General features: G+C 42.1%; 2 protein-coding genes across 2 annotated transcripts; one reads left to right on the top strand and one right to left on the bottom strand.

Moving 5' to 3' along the window:
- Positions 1 to 44: 44 nt before the first annotated feature.
- fabp3 (fatty acid binding protein 3, muscle and heart) lies at positions 45 to 3,068 on the bottom strand. Its single transcript, XM_066673528.1, has 4 exons — positions 2,904 to 3,068; positions 760 to 932; positions 378 to 479; positions 45 to 245 (listed from the first exon to the last, which is right to left on the bottom strand). The coding sequence occupies exons 1-4, from the start codon at positions 2,974 to 2,976 to the stop codon at positions 192 to 194; spliced, it is 402 nt and encodes a 133-aa protein (XP_066529625.1). The 5' UTR covers positions 2,977 to 3,068; the 3' UTR covers positions 45 to 191.
- A 5,081-nt stretch (positions 3,069 to 8,149) lies between these two features.
- dclk3 (doublecortin-like kinase 3) lies at positions 8,150 to 14,185 on the top strand. Its single transcript, XM_066675878.1, has 5 exons — positions 8,150 to 8,274; positions 10,934 to 12,468; positions 12,622 to 12,754; positions 13,270 to 13,437; positions 13,723 to 14,185. Exons 1-5 carry the CDS (start codon positions 8,211 to 8,213, stop codon positions 14,139 to 14,141), a joined length of 2,319 nt encoding a protein of 772 aa, XP_066531975.1. The 5' UTR covers positions 8,150 to 8,210; the 3' UTR covers positions 14,142 to 14,185.
- The last annotated feature ends 221 nt before the right edge of the window (positions 14,186 to 14,406 follow it).

The raw sequence follows: 14,406 nt of genomic DNA on the forward strand, positions 1-14,406 counted from the left end.
TTTTGTCCAAAAAGATGAATGAAGCCACAAAATACAAATTCTGGGTGTAACTGTAGTTTTATTCCCTTTTTTGGGAGGTATGGTACAAAGAAAGTGGACAAGGACTATTGACAACCATTTGGAAATACACTTGACCAAAGAGAGAGCATATGCAGGACCAGGGCAGGATTGTGGGATGGTTTGGTTTAATTTTACTCTGCTTTCATGTAGGACCGCGTACAGATGATTTCGCCGAGGGTTAGTGTCTGTAAAAAAAAAAATAAAAATGTAAGATGAATCAGCAAACAAGCGTGCTTGCACATACAACACCCCAGTCAGCAACTAATACGTCTCCGATCAGCAAGCTTTATCAACTGCTGACACATCACAGTACTGACCAGTGTGAGACTGTTGCCGTTGACTTCTCTGACCAGAGATGTCTCTTTGCCGTCCCATTTCTGAATGTGTACCATCTTATTGCCATCAATGGTCACCAACGACTGAAAAATAAGGAAGAGAAAGCTACTTAATATGCAAAATGTGATCTGTCTACACTTGGATATTTCCCCACAGTCAAGAAAATATGTTCACATTTCATACAAGCTCTCTGGCTAAACCTCATGAAGTAGCACTGTTTTTAAATATATATAAAGCCAACCTTTCTATTATTATATACATATTCATTCAACCGCTAGAGTCTGACTAGTTAACAAAAATGGCTTATTGTGAGGCACTAAAGTAGCATTTTCACAAAACTGCGTTTGAAATTCATGCACATACTTTGACTTTACGATCATCTGCAGTGGTCTCGTCAAACTCCTCTCCCACTTTGAACTTGACCTCTGTGGTCTTGAAGGCGCTGACGGTTTTTAACGTGATGACATCTCCTTCCTGGGAAATAATGGTGGTGGGTTTGGTCATGTTACCAACCTGACGTGTTGCAAAGCCCACACCTGGCAAACAAAGAACATTAAATGAAACGCATACAAACACCAGGGTCATAAAATTACACCTTCAACAGTCACAATGCTTTGTCTACAGAAGATTGTCTGTATCCCAGTAGAGTGCACATGAATGTTTAGCTAAAAACAAATGTAGGTGGACAGTTATTCCACGAAGGAAAATATAAACACTTCTGTGTACTGAAAGGCCCACAATCACATGTTCTGTTCCTGCAGGGAATAATTGCTTCAGTGTGCTTAAAACATCCACAGACAGTCTAAGTCTAGACTCGTTCAGTACAATGGCTTTCCTCTTGCGTGCACACACACCACCCCCACTGAAATTCATGGGTTAATCATGGGTGAATTGTGTCCCTGCAGATGACCAAACTCTGGAACGGTCAAAACGGTCAAATCAACACTCCCCAGCTTGCATGGACAAAGTGTAATGTGCAAGTATTGATTTGTTCTTTAAATACAGTGTGGAAAGGTTGGGGGGTGGGGGGAGATCCAACTTCTGACACAAAGTTGAATTATATTTAGTGTCAGACACTAGCATTAAAGAAATCGCCAAGGAAGGGCCCACTATTTCTACCCTACACACACACAATATCATCCACTCATTCCCTGCAACCATCCCTTCCTCCTCCTCCTCCTCCTCCGCTTCAGGCTGTGACCCTGAACCCTATATCAGCTCAACAAATGTCTATTGTGTCCATGAGGTAGTGTGAGAGATCAGCAGAGGCGGTGCAGTGCTGCGGGCTTGTACGTGTTTAGCCTAGAGTTTCTTCCCACCAAACACACTTGAGCTGCAAATGATTCAAGTCAATACAGGCAAACTGGAAACATTTATAAAACACTGTCACCGAACACACTGTGAAACTTCATAAACAAAACTGAGACCTGCAGGCATAGGGGCTTACAACTACTCAAATAATTAATTTATTTTGGCTTCAAACTGAAGAACCTTCATCAAACGTCATGTTAAAAACACCCTCCAGAGAAAATCAAGTTGGTTTGGTTTTTGCCTTGTTTTGCCTTATTTGTTTATATGCTAAAAGATGAACAAAATAAGTAGTCAGCTCCATGACTGAGGATTTCTGCGTTCGAAACTGCAGGGTTCCAAAGACAGTCTGTAATAGGTGGATTCAGACAGCCAGGGTTTCTTATGTCACAAACTTAAGGGACCAATCCTGACATCTTGTAGACATAGATTTCAAGCTGCATAGGAAAGTGGAGACAGAGGCAGGGACTAATTGCACATACATAGGTCTACAATTCCTGAATGAAGGTAAAAGGTGTAGGGTTTGGTTGAACAGAGGGGTTTTTAGAGGTTTAATGAATGAATGAAGGGAGACTAATTAAACCCAGGAGGAATAACGGACCGTCTCAGAACGGGTCTAACGACGATTCAGTACACAATGCTATAGTCTGGAAAAGAGGGCGTTTGATGAGCCTTTAGAAACTACTGCATATTTAAGCTGGAACATGTTTTGAGATTAGACGCTCATATTATTTTATAGATCCGTAAGCCCTCGAAAAAAGTGAACGCCCACGCATGTAGGAGATAATACGCACTCAGTGGGATCAGGGCTATAGACGTACATACGATGCATAAAATAAATAAATAAATAAGATAAGATAAAAAAATTGTTTTGGAAACGCCCCGTTGAGATTTCCAGACGTACACGTGGTGCGTGGTATAGCAGCGCATACACGCAGTATATCGAGCCATCTGCATGCGGGAGCCTCCCTGCACCACATGCAGCGATCGCGCCCACACCTGCTTTCACATTTCCTGCCCCGAATTATACGTAATTAAGGGTGTATTTTCTATCTCGCGCCCTACATTACTTTTTATACTCCCAACACCATATAACGCACGTGCGCCCATGCGCGAAGAGCTCCCCTCACCTCACGATTAACAGCGCTAGGGCAGCACACGAGCACCTGCTCGCGCCCTTACGCTCTCCTCATACTCACCGAGAGCTTTCATGTATTCGTCGAAGTTCTTGCTCTCTTTCATGTTCCACGTGCCGAGGAAAGCTTCTACCATTGTGTCGGTTGAGCGAGAGACGGACAGTCGAGAAGAACCGGAGAGAGGGAAAAGAGTGAGCGATTGAATGATGGGAAAGAGAACATGAGAGCAGGGCAGCGCGAGCTCGTGTAATCTTACTGGTTGATCTGTACCGGCTGTTCGTGACGTCACCACACAGCCATTAGACGAGGGCGGGGTGAAGGCAGGGAGGGAAAGAAAGAGGGAGAAAGAGGAGAGAGAAAGAATTGGGGGATGGTGGACGACAGCACAACGGAAGAATTAAGAGAGGAGAGGCAGGAGGACAACAACAGCTGTGTTAACAGAGAGAGAGAGAGAGAGAGAGAGAGAAAGAGAGGGAGAGATGGAATGAGGGAATGGTGGTCCACAGAGCCCTGCATCAAAATGGCTAAACCTTACAGATTAGAACTTATAAGAAACTACATGTGGAATGGAATGTGGAAGAGGAGAAGACTGACAGATTTGGGGTCGAGGTCAAACAGAGTCATGCAAAATCTTTTCTCCATCTGCACCAAGCACAACTTATGCTCTGTTCTTTATTCCTCTCTCTCTGTGTCCTCCTTGACCTGAGGTCAGAGTATTTCTTGTTTCCCACCCTCAGTATTTTTGGACCATGTGCTCAGTTCAGTGACTGTAGGAATAAGATGTAGTTGCTCAAACAGCAGAATTCTGAAAATCAAACAGACATTAATACTCAATGAATAGGGATTTCACTGTGGAAAAGCAAAACCCGGAGGCCAGTCGTGTTCTCTGTTATCTCTGTAATGTGTCCATTCCAATTAGAGATGTTAACACTGCTAAAATACACTCACATCAGGGGATGTTGTGGAGTCACACATGGCCTCTGCTAGGCTGAATTATTGTCATCTTTTAATTATCAGTTTTGGACCGTAGGGTGGTTCAGCAGGTAGTTTCTGTCACACAGCTCCTGGGGTTGTGGGTTCAAGTCTCACTCTGGGTGAAGTTTGGTGTGTTCTCCCCGTGTCAGCGTGCGTTTCCTCCAGGTGCTCCAGGTTTCCTCACCATCGTCCAAAAACACATTGGTAGGTGAAGTGTCCATAGGTGTGAGTGTGTGTTGCCTGTGATGATTGATGCCCCCTCCAGGGCGTACTCCAGCATTACACCTTTGCTTAAAATACCAAGACAAGTCATTGTCTTACCACATATTTTTGCCACCCAAAGGAAAACTTGTATCTATTTTTTGTGGACTTTTTTTTTCATTTAAACACAGCAGCTGTCCTTCATACTGTGTGAATATTTCATGATGAATGGACGTATAGAAATGCTCCAAACATCCTTGGATTTAAATCTTCTTACACTTACTTTTAATTAAAAGTTAAGAAGGTTTTTCTTCTAGTGACTATTCTGTTCAAATATGTATTCTTTGGACAGTAAAGATATTTATTTTTATTTTCTGATGTGTCTTCTTTGCGCAGAGAACCTCTAACTAAACCTCCAAGTTAATTCTTAAATCCTGAGACTGATTTTAACCATCACATTGACATAACCTGATGTTGGTGTTCATCTTTTGTCTTGATCAAGGCCAACTAAGCAAAAGCATTAGCATTTTGACATGGCTTCAATCTCTCAGGTGTATTTAGAGCTATGCTCAGTGTCTATCCTCCTACTGTGGTGCAGCTGAAGATGAGTTGAAAATGTAGTTGCTATTGGTTTGTTTAGTGTTACACACACCAAAACATTAAACAGGAAATACTACACCTCATAACAGACTCAGCTCCTCCTCTGAAGCACGAGGATGAATTTCAGAGGATGCAGCTGACCCAAGTGTGACTATTGTCCTTTGATTCTCTCTCTCTCTCTCTCTCTCTCTCTCTCTCTCTCTCTCTTATTTATTTTTTTTTGGTGTAACCGTGACAGTAAATGCGCTGTTGTCATAACAAGAGTGTAAGGTTCTGCATTATTTACAGTGGAGATTTTTATCAGAAAGTTGATGTGCTTTTCAAAGGCTTTTGCAAACATCTGTTCCTGTTTGCTCCATTTGGTCAACAGCTTCCTTCTGTGGTCAACCAGGGCCAGGCTGGAGGGTTTCGATCATGAGTAGACTGTAAGAACTGTAGAAAGTTTTCAGCAAAGTCAGCATACTAAAAAGATTAGTGCTACCAAAATAATAATAATAATAAAACCAGGCTTTATCAGTGTTAGGACGAACTGCATTAGGAGCTAAACCCCAACGTGTAACATATGTGAACCATCATCGCCATCTTTAATCAACTTCAGTCCAGTCCACTATTAACTAAGACGTGTCAACTGTTTTAGAGATGACAAAACTGTGGTGTCAAAATGAATTCTTGAAAGGCCACAGCTATGCAGGGTTTAGTGGTTTCCTGCTGCAAGACAACCATAACTGTACACGAGTAGTCTTGCTGTGTTAAAGAAGAGAGACTTTGACATTCTGTTCTTCTTTATGTTTTAGTGAATATAATTTAAAAAACTGGAGCCTTCTGAATATGAGCTCTGCTGAGATAAAAAGAGTTAAATCTAGTTCCTGGTGTAGAGCAGAATAAAGCCAGACCCAGTTGAACAAGCCTTAACACACTGCAACTAAACTCAGAGCCTTATAGGAACATCTTATAGGAACATCTGGGTTTTTCTTACAGAGGGAAAGCCACACCTTATCTTCCATCTCAGGATTTTCCTGGGGAAAAGAGTCTTACTGTCATACACACACACATTTAATGCATATCATCATTTTCCTGCGTGTTTGATCTTCTCCAAACCTATCTCCTGTTATTAGTACAGACAGGGATTAAGCTTAGTCTTGGACTACAGTTCAGAGGAAAAACTAATCAATGGAAAAACTATGTGTTTATGTGTCTTTGGCAACAGACTTTGACTGAAACTATCAGCGAAGGCTAAATGACCATGCAAACACAAATATGGAGTTATGTAGTTGTGTTCTGTAGTTAAATGTACTGACGGTATTAATGACATCTGCAATTTTCATTCATTCTCTAATGTGATATTATTGTTAGTTGATAAAATGACAAGCTTTTCTTTGTATCATATGAAGGACGAAATTCAAATTCACACTGCTGAGTTAATTGTTACTACATATCTGCCATGGGCAATAATTAGATTTTCACTACTGCTGGCTCATTTATTGGCCTCCATATGTACGTCTTCACCAGTGGTTTTATGGCTGCCAAGTCATCATAGACTACACACTTGAACATCAATTGCAAAGCTAGACAGAAATAGACACTGCATACAGTTGCAAAATACTGTGGTGACCCTGGAAGTTGGGCAGGGCTAGGAGCTCATGGGGGAGCTATCAGCATGCTGAGACTGTTTAGGGCTGTTTAAGGGGTTATTTAAGGGGTTTTATGTTGTTGTTGCTGTCATCTACGTGTTTATGTGTGTGCATGTGTGAGTCTGGGCTTGGTGGGTTGTGAGACCTTTGGGTAACTGGGATACAGCGTGATGAAGAAGGGTGTCTGCCAGCAAGTGGTGCCCATGGATCTAGCTAAAGTGTCTATAGTGTTGTATTAGTTTAGTTTCTTCCCTATGCACTTATTAGGGCAAAACCAATGTATGGCAAAAGACTGGGGTCATGTGTTTGACTTTTGACACAAACAGGTGCTGGAGAGAGCCAGTGTGTGTGTGTGTGAGAGAGAGAGACAGAGGGAACATGACCAGCTGGAAAAGAGGTGAGAGGTAAAACTCATTTTTGGATGACTGCCTGTAGGAAAGGCTATCATTACTACTGTATGTTCTGCGATTACATGTGTAGTGGTAGAAACTTGATAACATAACTTGAGTATTTTTAAACGTATACCCAATATTACAGCAGCAGACACACCTGTTATCCCTCACCACATTTTGTCAAGCAAATCAATATCAATCAGTCCAAATGTTAAGGTGCAATTGTGTTTATATGAACGTGTGTTTGTAGATGTGTGCTTTGTGACAGGGCGTTCAGATCTGTGCTCTCTGCCATATGAATGCAGCGCCATCTGGAGTTTACAAAAGACAGACTCTAAGACTGCTATAAGCACACAGTTAAACACCATCAAAGCATAATCCTAACACACATCCACACACTAGAAATAAATGAGAAAATTCCCAGTTCAGAGCAGAAGGAAGAGACACAATGGGACAGGCCTTTGTTAGCAGTAACCATGGAAAAATAACTCATGCAGAGAGAGAGAGAGAGAGAGAGAGAGAGAGAGAGAGAGAGCAATAAACAGCCTGAATAAAAAGAACTGGTACTTTTTGCATGGAGTATAATAGAGAGACTGAGTTGGAGACAAAATAAGGGGAAAGCGGAGGAAGGCATTCCTTTATTACAGCTGCACAACTGTGGATCTGCTCCAAGGTGATAAAATGCAAAGAGACACACAGTAAGGAAGTAGATTTTGGAGCTCTAACAACTGTCAAATTTGTTCAGCTGCATTTTTCTGGTGCTTTGCTGAATGTTTGTATTCAGAGAGTTCCATTTGGAACGGTGTAGACTGTGACTGGCTGAACATTCACAGTTCATGTGGAATGAAAGAACAATACATTGGAACAATTAAGAAAAATATGACAAAAGAACACATAATGTCATTCCCTAATTGGAAATGTACTGCGATGAGTTTAAAACAGCTGCGACTAAAATTCATTTCCTTAGGTCACCTGAGACAACACAGGAATTAAGTGATTGTTTATTGTTTGAGTACAAACCCCAAACTGTGCACTGCAGCCCAGGAGCTGGGAAGACAGCTGAAGTGGAATGAGTAGCCAAGACCTCTCCTCAGATGTGGTAAGTGTTTGTTTATATATATATATATATATGTGTGTGTGTGTGTGTGTGTGTGTATAATTTTAATATTATGGAGGATGATCTCTTGAGATTATATATGCTATAATATATAAAAACTGCAACAACACTGATGTGTGTGTGTGTGAGAGAGATAGAGAGAGAGAGAGAGAGAGAGAGAGAGAAAGAGAGAGAGAGAGAGAGAGTACCCGCGCGCCTGTTCTTTAGTAGTCTGCGTTTAAAGAGGTGGACGGTTACCGTGGAGACGCTCGTGCAGCAGGATGTGCGGTATCCGGTAGCGCGAGCTTGTCCCGCCGTGTAAAAAATGCGCGCTCCCGATATTCCCGCGCTATCGGATCGTTTGGATCAGCTCGTTGCATACGTCACTTTTCGAGAGTTCGATTTAAATCAGAAGTTTGGCTGAAGTTTTCAGCTTCATAATGAAGTGTGTGTCCTCGTGGCCCGGCCGTAGATTATGACTCCTCTGTGGAAACAGCGCGTGGAGACGCAGCCCGCGGGGAATCCCTGGAAAGTGTCAGGTAAGAAATGTAGTACTGCCAGGTGATGTGCAAGTGTGGTGCGATGTTCAAATAAAACAAACAAATGTACTAAAAGTGGCTGTTAACTACCAGAGAACCGTTAATCGTCCGCTACATTCAAGCAGCTTCAACAAGTCTTAGCTACTCTCCTGTGCTAAATTTGAGCTCCTGGTCCAAAGACAGGCTTTGTTGATGTTTATAAGTGAATTAACACATTTTTAGAGAACACATTTTAATACACAATTTCTAAACAAACAGACAAATGAACAAACAAACAAGCAAGTCTGGTTATGCTTTAAATGGAATATGTTTTCCTCCAATCTGTTTAACTCTGCAAATGAACAGAGGACAGAAAACCAGATGAAAAGTGCCATATCTCAGATCCCCTTAAGGGATGTGTCCTCATTTTCTCTCTTAGTAAATCCACAAAGGTTATGACCAAGGGTGCACAAACATTTGCCTACTACTGCAGGTAATCTGAAGATACTTGGGCAGTTTGCACTAGTTTTGTGTGCTATTTCAATTGTGTGTGTGTGTGTGTGGCAGACCAAAGCCCTTTGAAAGTAAAGCAGTGTGTTTATTTTCAGAAACTACTGAAGATCTGACGTGCTCCGATCTGCGTCACTGTCGTTGGTTGTGCAGAAATGAGTTTGCACTTCTAAGAACTTGACTGGGTGGTTGTGTCTGAATCGCTGAGATGTTATGTCCTGTGTGGCAGCTGCATTAAAACCACACATTGTTAAAGACGGTCTGAGCCTGAACGCTTTAGACAAGACATCCCTTTGACCTTAAACCTTCTGCCTAGCTCTCGTCCACCTAAAGCTTTGCAGATATAAACATGAAAAACATGGTGACGTACCACTGACATAATAAAAGAGTAATGAGGTTTATTACACACAAACATACACACTGCGCACAGTGAAAGCTGTGTTATGCTGCTGTGTCTTGTGTAAGCAGATCCGACATGATCAGATTTGATCCTTTTCCGTTCCCCTGGAGTGTGAGGTGCTATCTGAGAATACACTGGGCTCAGACTAGCTTCTCATCATGCACCTGCACTGAATTATTAAAGCTGTGCATTTCCTCCTTCATTCCCCAGGGTGCTTTTTTTCTTGAACAAAAATGCTGAGGTAAAACCACTTTTTAAAACTTACATTGCCTTCATCATCTTCCGGTTGTGGAGTTCAGGCAGGTGTAACAGAGCTGATTGTTTTCTGTCCTCTCCTTCTCAAGGAGACAAAGATATGGAAATTCGTCCGTAATAAACCATTTATAAAAAAAATCACATCCCAGTATGACTTAGATAAACATGAACCTCATCTTATAAAATGCTCTTCAGAAGAGTGTGTGCTCCACCAGATAACCCTGATTTAAATCAACTCTCTTTGTTTGTCACAGTCTGGACTTAAATGCACCCAGTAAGAGTTAATTCAATACTGCAAGTGTTAAAGGGATAGTGTGACCAAACATCTAATTCACACAGTTTTATCTGACACACATGGAAAAAAAAACCTGGGCCAAGGCTTCCATAGTTTTGTATTAACCTTCAAAGCTAAAATGGTAAATAATGCAAGCTTATACCTAATCAGTTAGCACTGCACAAACTGAAGCAGCACACATACTTGCCTTTGAATGGGTTGAATTCCTATGTCAGATGACACATCCTCAAAAGTACATTAGAAACAGGCTTTTATCCTGAAGTAATCTTGCATAAACTTTGGTCCATTGATTGTGGGGATGTTTTTTCTGTCCTGTCGTCCTGGGCAGGCCTATCACAATAGTCTTCTTCAATGGTCGATATATTGTCATTTTAAGAACATTATATGCCACTGATATCATAAAACTATAAAGTATATCATAAAAATTTAATTACACACCTTTAGAGAGCAATGAATTATAGCAAAACGTAGTATAATAAAATATTCTATCTATTATATCCTAAATAAATAAAACGTATATAATATATATATCAACTGATTTCAAACAAAATGAGTGGCTAAAATATTGCTAAAGTTAATTCTAATATAAACAAATATGAAAGTAAATACAATGGGTGGTGCAGCAGGTAGTGTCGCAGTCACACAGCTCCAGGGACCTGGAGGTTGTGGGTTCAATTCCCGCTCCAGGTGACTGTCTGTGAGGAGTGTGGTGTGTTCTCCCCGTGTCTGCGTGGGTTTCCTCTGGGTGCTCCAGTTTTCTCCCACAGTCCAAAAACACAGGTTCATAGGTGGATTGGCGACTCAAAAGTCAGTAGGTGTGAGTGTGTAGGTGAATGTGTGTGTGTGTCTGTGTTGCCCTGTGAAGGACTGGTGCCCCCTCCAGGGTGTATTCCTGCCTTGTGCCCAATGATTCCAGGTAAGCTCTGGACCCACCGCGACCCTGAACTGGATAAGCAGTTACAGATAATGAATGAATGAATGAATATTGAGGTCAGCATAAATGATTCATATACGGTACAACATGTCAATAATATTATTATTGTGAAAGTCTTGGAAGTGACTCCTTAGATTTAGCACACTGCCTGTATGCAGTGAGGTGAGCACATACCCTGGAAAGTCTGTACATTTATATACTAGAATTTATTATTCTGGATTTTATACACTGAATCGTTCTCTGTATAATTCTGAATCATAATTCTGTTTGCTGTTCTGTGTTTCAGATCGGAGAACTAGATTTCCTAAATGCCCAAACGCTGCTCCTCGTCATTCTCTGCCCTCATACACATTTGGTTCCAAGAGCCTGAAACATCCTACAGTCTACAAATCCTTGGAAATTGCTGGGACTAACTTATATAGGTTGGAGGAGCCTGTGTTGCAGAGGGTGAACGGCTACCATGGGAGGCATGCGGAGGCGAGTCCAGTGAGACCACGTATTGTGACAGTGGTTCGACCAAGTGAAGAGCATGGCCTGAGGAAGATCTCTCTTCTGCTTAACCGCCGGGCAGTACAGACATTTGAGCTGCTTCTAGCTGATGTATCAGAGGCGCTTGGTTTTCCAAGTTGGAGCAATGGCCGCGTACGGCGCCTATTCAGCCCGGCTGGTAGAGAGATCTGCAGTCTCTCTGACTTCTTTCACTTTGATCATGCGTTCTTGGCCTTTGGAAAGAGTCGTCCGACTCTAGGAGATATCCAGGCTGCTCTAGAAGAGCTGTACCCTGATAGTCAGGGCTATCATGAACACTTGTTGCAGATATGGGAGCGGATGCTGAGGCCGAAAGCAACTAAAGCTGATAGTGGATTTCATGATGATGACCCTCAGATCAACAGCTCTCTGAATGAACCCCCTGATCCACAGGTTACTCAACCAGCTGCCAACAACTTGCAACCAATCAGAACACATGTTAAGCAGAAAGACAGGGTTAGACGAGAGAGGCCAAGGGGAGAGTGGGAGCACTGGAAAGGAAACCTCCAAGCTCAGATTAAAGCAGAAAATGCAGATAAGAAGAAGGAGTCTGTTTACTGTCGAACCTGTAGAGGGGCTGGGGCACCTATACCCTCAATTGGAAGCAAACAATGTGCTAAACCTGAGGGTCCTAAAAACCAGAGCAAAGCTGCTGCCTCACAGGCCAGCAGGACAAAAAACCCATCACTGCAACATCAAGAGCCTGAAGCACAACCAGACATTCTGAACCAAATCAGTGAGACAAAAGCAATCCAAAACCCCTCAAAAGTCCTCATTCTAGAGACATGGACAGAAACACCAGCTGAACAGGACAAGCCTAAAGCAGAAAGAGTGGAGCAGAGAGACTGGGAGCACAAGCTTCTGCCCGATGGCGCTAAGGTTTCTCTGGAAGAGATTGAGCGCTGCTATGACATCGGCTGTGTGGTGGGTGATGGTAACTTTGCGGTGGTGCGGGAATGCCGGGTGCGTGGCTCTCCCCAGACATTTGCAATGAAGATTGTAGACAAGGCCAAACTACAGGGCCGTGGTCACATGATCCAGAATGAGATTTCCTTACTTTGCAGCTTGGCACACCCTCGTCTGGTGCAACTGCTGCGCTCGCACCACACAGATTCCCATGTCTATCTGCTTATGGAACTGGTCACTGGTGGTGACCTGTTCGATGCCATCGCCCAGAGTGGGCGCTTTAGTGAATCATGCACAGCTCGAATGATCAGAGACATCAGCCAGGCCCTGGAGTACATCCACAACAAGAGCATCGCACATAGAGACATCAAGCCTGAAAACCTTCTGGTGAGACACTAATAGTTACATATTCTTCAAAGGCTACGGAAACACTTAATAATTGTTTTCCTTTTGCTTTGCTTTGATTGAGGACCAGTAGATGACAGCATAATATATTAAGAAGTCATCAAAGTTACTAATCTTTCTCAACCTGATGCTAAGGTCCAACGCCACAGCAATGGCAGTGTCAATCTGAAGCTGGCTGATTTTGGATTGGCTATGGTAGTGACCGAGCCTGTGTTCACAGTGTGTGGCACGCCAACTTATGTTGCTCCAGAAATACTCGCTGAGACAGGTGAGAAAGCAGGACACTATAATTTACAATGCTACATATTTGTTCTTGTTTCTAGTGCAATTTCTCCACAACATTAGTTATAAATAATCCTAGCTACCCATGGAGCATCATAGCACAGTCCAGTTATTCTGTTCTGTGTTTGTGACTAATCAGAGCAGAGTTATTAAGCATTTCCAAACAATTGTAAAATGTAATGCTCACATCAGATGGGATAAAATGTTGTCATATATGTACACACAACAACAATACCAGCATACTGCCAGTGAGAGCATGACTAATCACATGCTCATGACTTCCTTATTGGGAACCATGAATTCTCAGAAATGCGTAAACTGTGCCTTAGCCTGCAGCCTTGACCTACATGAGCTGTTATGCAAATCATAACAAACATTTTTTTTTTTTTTTTTGCAAATTAGGTATAGCTCAGATGATTTAACATTTCCTTTTTTATGTAAAACGTGGTACAGGTCTCAAGCTTGGTTGGTTCTCAGTCCAGTGTGGCTTTATTCCTGTAGGGTATGGTGTTGCAGTGGATGTCTGGGCAATGGGGGTTATACTGTTTGTGCTGCTGAGTGGGTTTCCTCCATTTCGGAGTCCAGACAGAAATCAGGAGGAGCTCTTTCGGCTCATACAGAAAGGAGAGGTTCATTTTCTGTCTCCTTACTGGGATCCTGTGTCCGAAGGTATGAGGCTTAGCTTACTCTATTGCTAAAACAAATGTGATTTTCAAACAGTTTTTAGATAGTTAGACAGACAGACAGACAGACAGACAGACAGATAGATAGATAGACAGATATATAGATAGATAGATAGATAGATAGATAGATAGATAGATAGATAGATAGATAGATAGATAGATAGTACACTAAACCACTAAATCTCATTAACCACTCAAACTGACATTCAGTGTTGATGTAGTCAGCACAGGCTGAAGGTTACTTTTGATTTAATATTCATGTGTGTTTTAGGAGCTAAAGCTCTGATCAGAGCTCTGCTAGAAGTGAATCCTGCTGTAAGATTGACAGCCAGTCAAACTCTGCAGAATAGATGGCTTCAGCATGCAGTATCACAGAGTGACCACATGGTGGAGACACAAACCATCAACAAGAAAGACCAACTCAAACCTAGTAGAAACCCATTAGGCCTGAAGACACAAGAGAGCCCACTGCAAGAAAGGGCTCACATGCAGGAGTTATCAGCACAACAAGCAGATGTACATCAAAGCACGGCTAAGGATTTCGACCTTCACAGTCAAGAGAAACAATCACATCATACAAACACCACAAACTCCACCAACCACAACACTAACCAGGAGGCATCAGAAAAGTCAGCAATCAGAAAAGCGGACCAAAACCCAGACCCAGAGCAAACCAGAAAGGTCATGTGAAACCAGAAATATGCTGGATGTTCAACGAGGCATATGAAATAATCACTAGCATATAATGTAGCATTAAGTGAATTCAGCTGATCTTATTTGAACCACAAAAATGATCATAAACCTTAACCTCATATTGTCAAATCATCTGTACTCTTAGTTTTACACTAACTACAAAAAATCAACAACCCCTGGTAAACATGAAGGAATCACCACACACAGAGGGTGTTCACAGAGCGTCTTCAGTTTGTAACAAATGAACAAATTACAAATATGA

The sequence above is a fragment of the Hoplias malabaricus genome, chromosome 6 (genome assembly GCF_029633855.1).
Source record: "Hoplias malabaricus isolate fHopMal1 chromosome 6, fHopMal1.hap1, whole genome shotgun sequence".
NCBI lineage: Eukaryota > Metazoa > Chordata > Actinopteri > Characiformes > Erythrinidae > Hoplias > Hoplias malabaricus.

What these genes read in the sequence shown, in the direction of transcription:
- fabp3 (XM_066673528.1), bottom strand. Translation starts at nt 2,976, where the DNA reads ATGGTAGAAGCTTTCCTCGGCACGTGGAACATGAAAGAGAGCAAGAAC. An exon ending in CGAATACATGAAAGCTCTCG is followed by an intron (nt 933 to 2,903) that starts GTGAGTATGAGG and finishes TTTGTTTGCCAG; the next exon opens with GTGTGGGCTTTGCAACACGT. An exon ending in CAGATGATCGTAAAGTCAAA is followed by an intron (nt 480 to 759) that starts GTATGTGCATGA and finishes CTTATTTTTCAG; the next exon opens with TCGTTGGTGACCATTGATGG.
- dclk3 (XM_066675878.1), top strand. Translation starts at nt 8,211, where the DNA reads ATGACTCCTCTGTGGAAACAGCGCGTGGAGACGCAGCCCGCGGGGAAT. An exon ending in GAATCCCTGGAAAGTGTCAG is followed by an intron (nt 8,275 to 10,933) that starts GTAAGAAATGTA and finishes TCTGTGTTTCAG; the next exon opens with ATCGGAGAACTAGATTTCCT. An exon ending in CTGGGATCCTGTGTCCGAAG is followed by an intron (nt 13,438 to 13,722) that starts GTATGAGGCTTA and finishes TGTGTGTTTTAG; the next exon opens with GAGCTAAAGCTCTGATCAGA.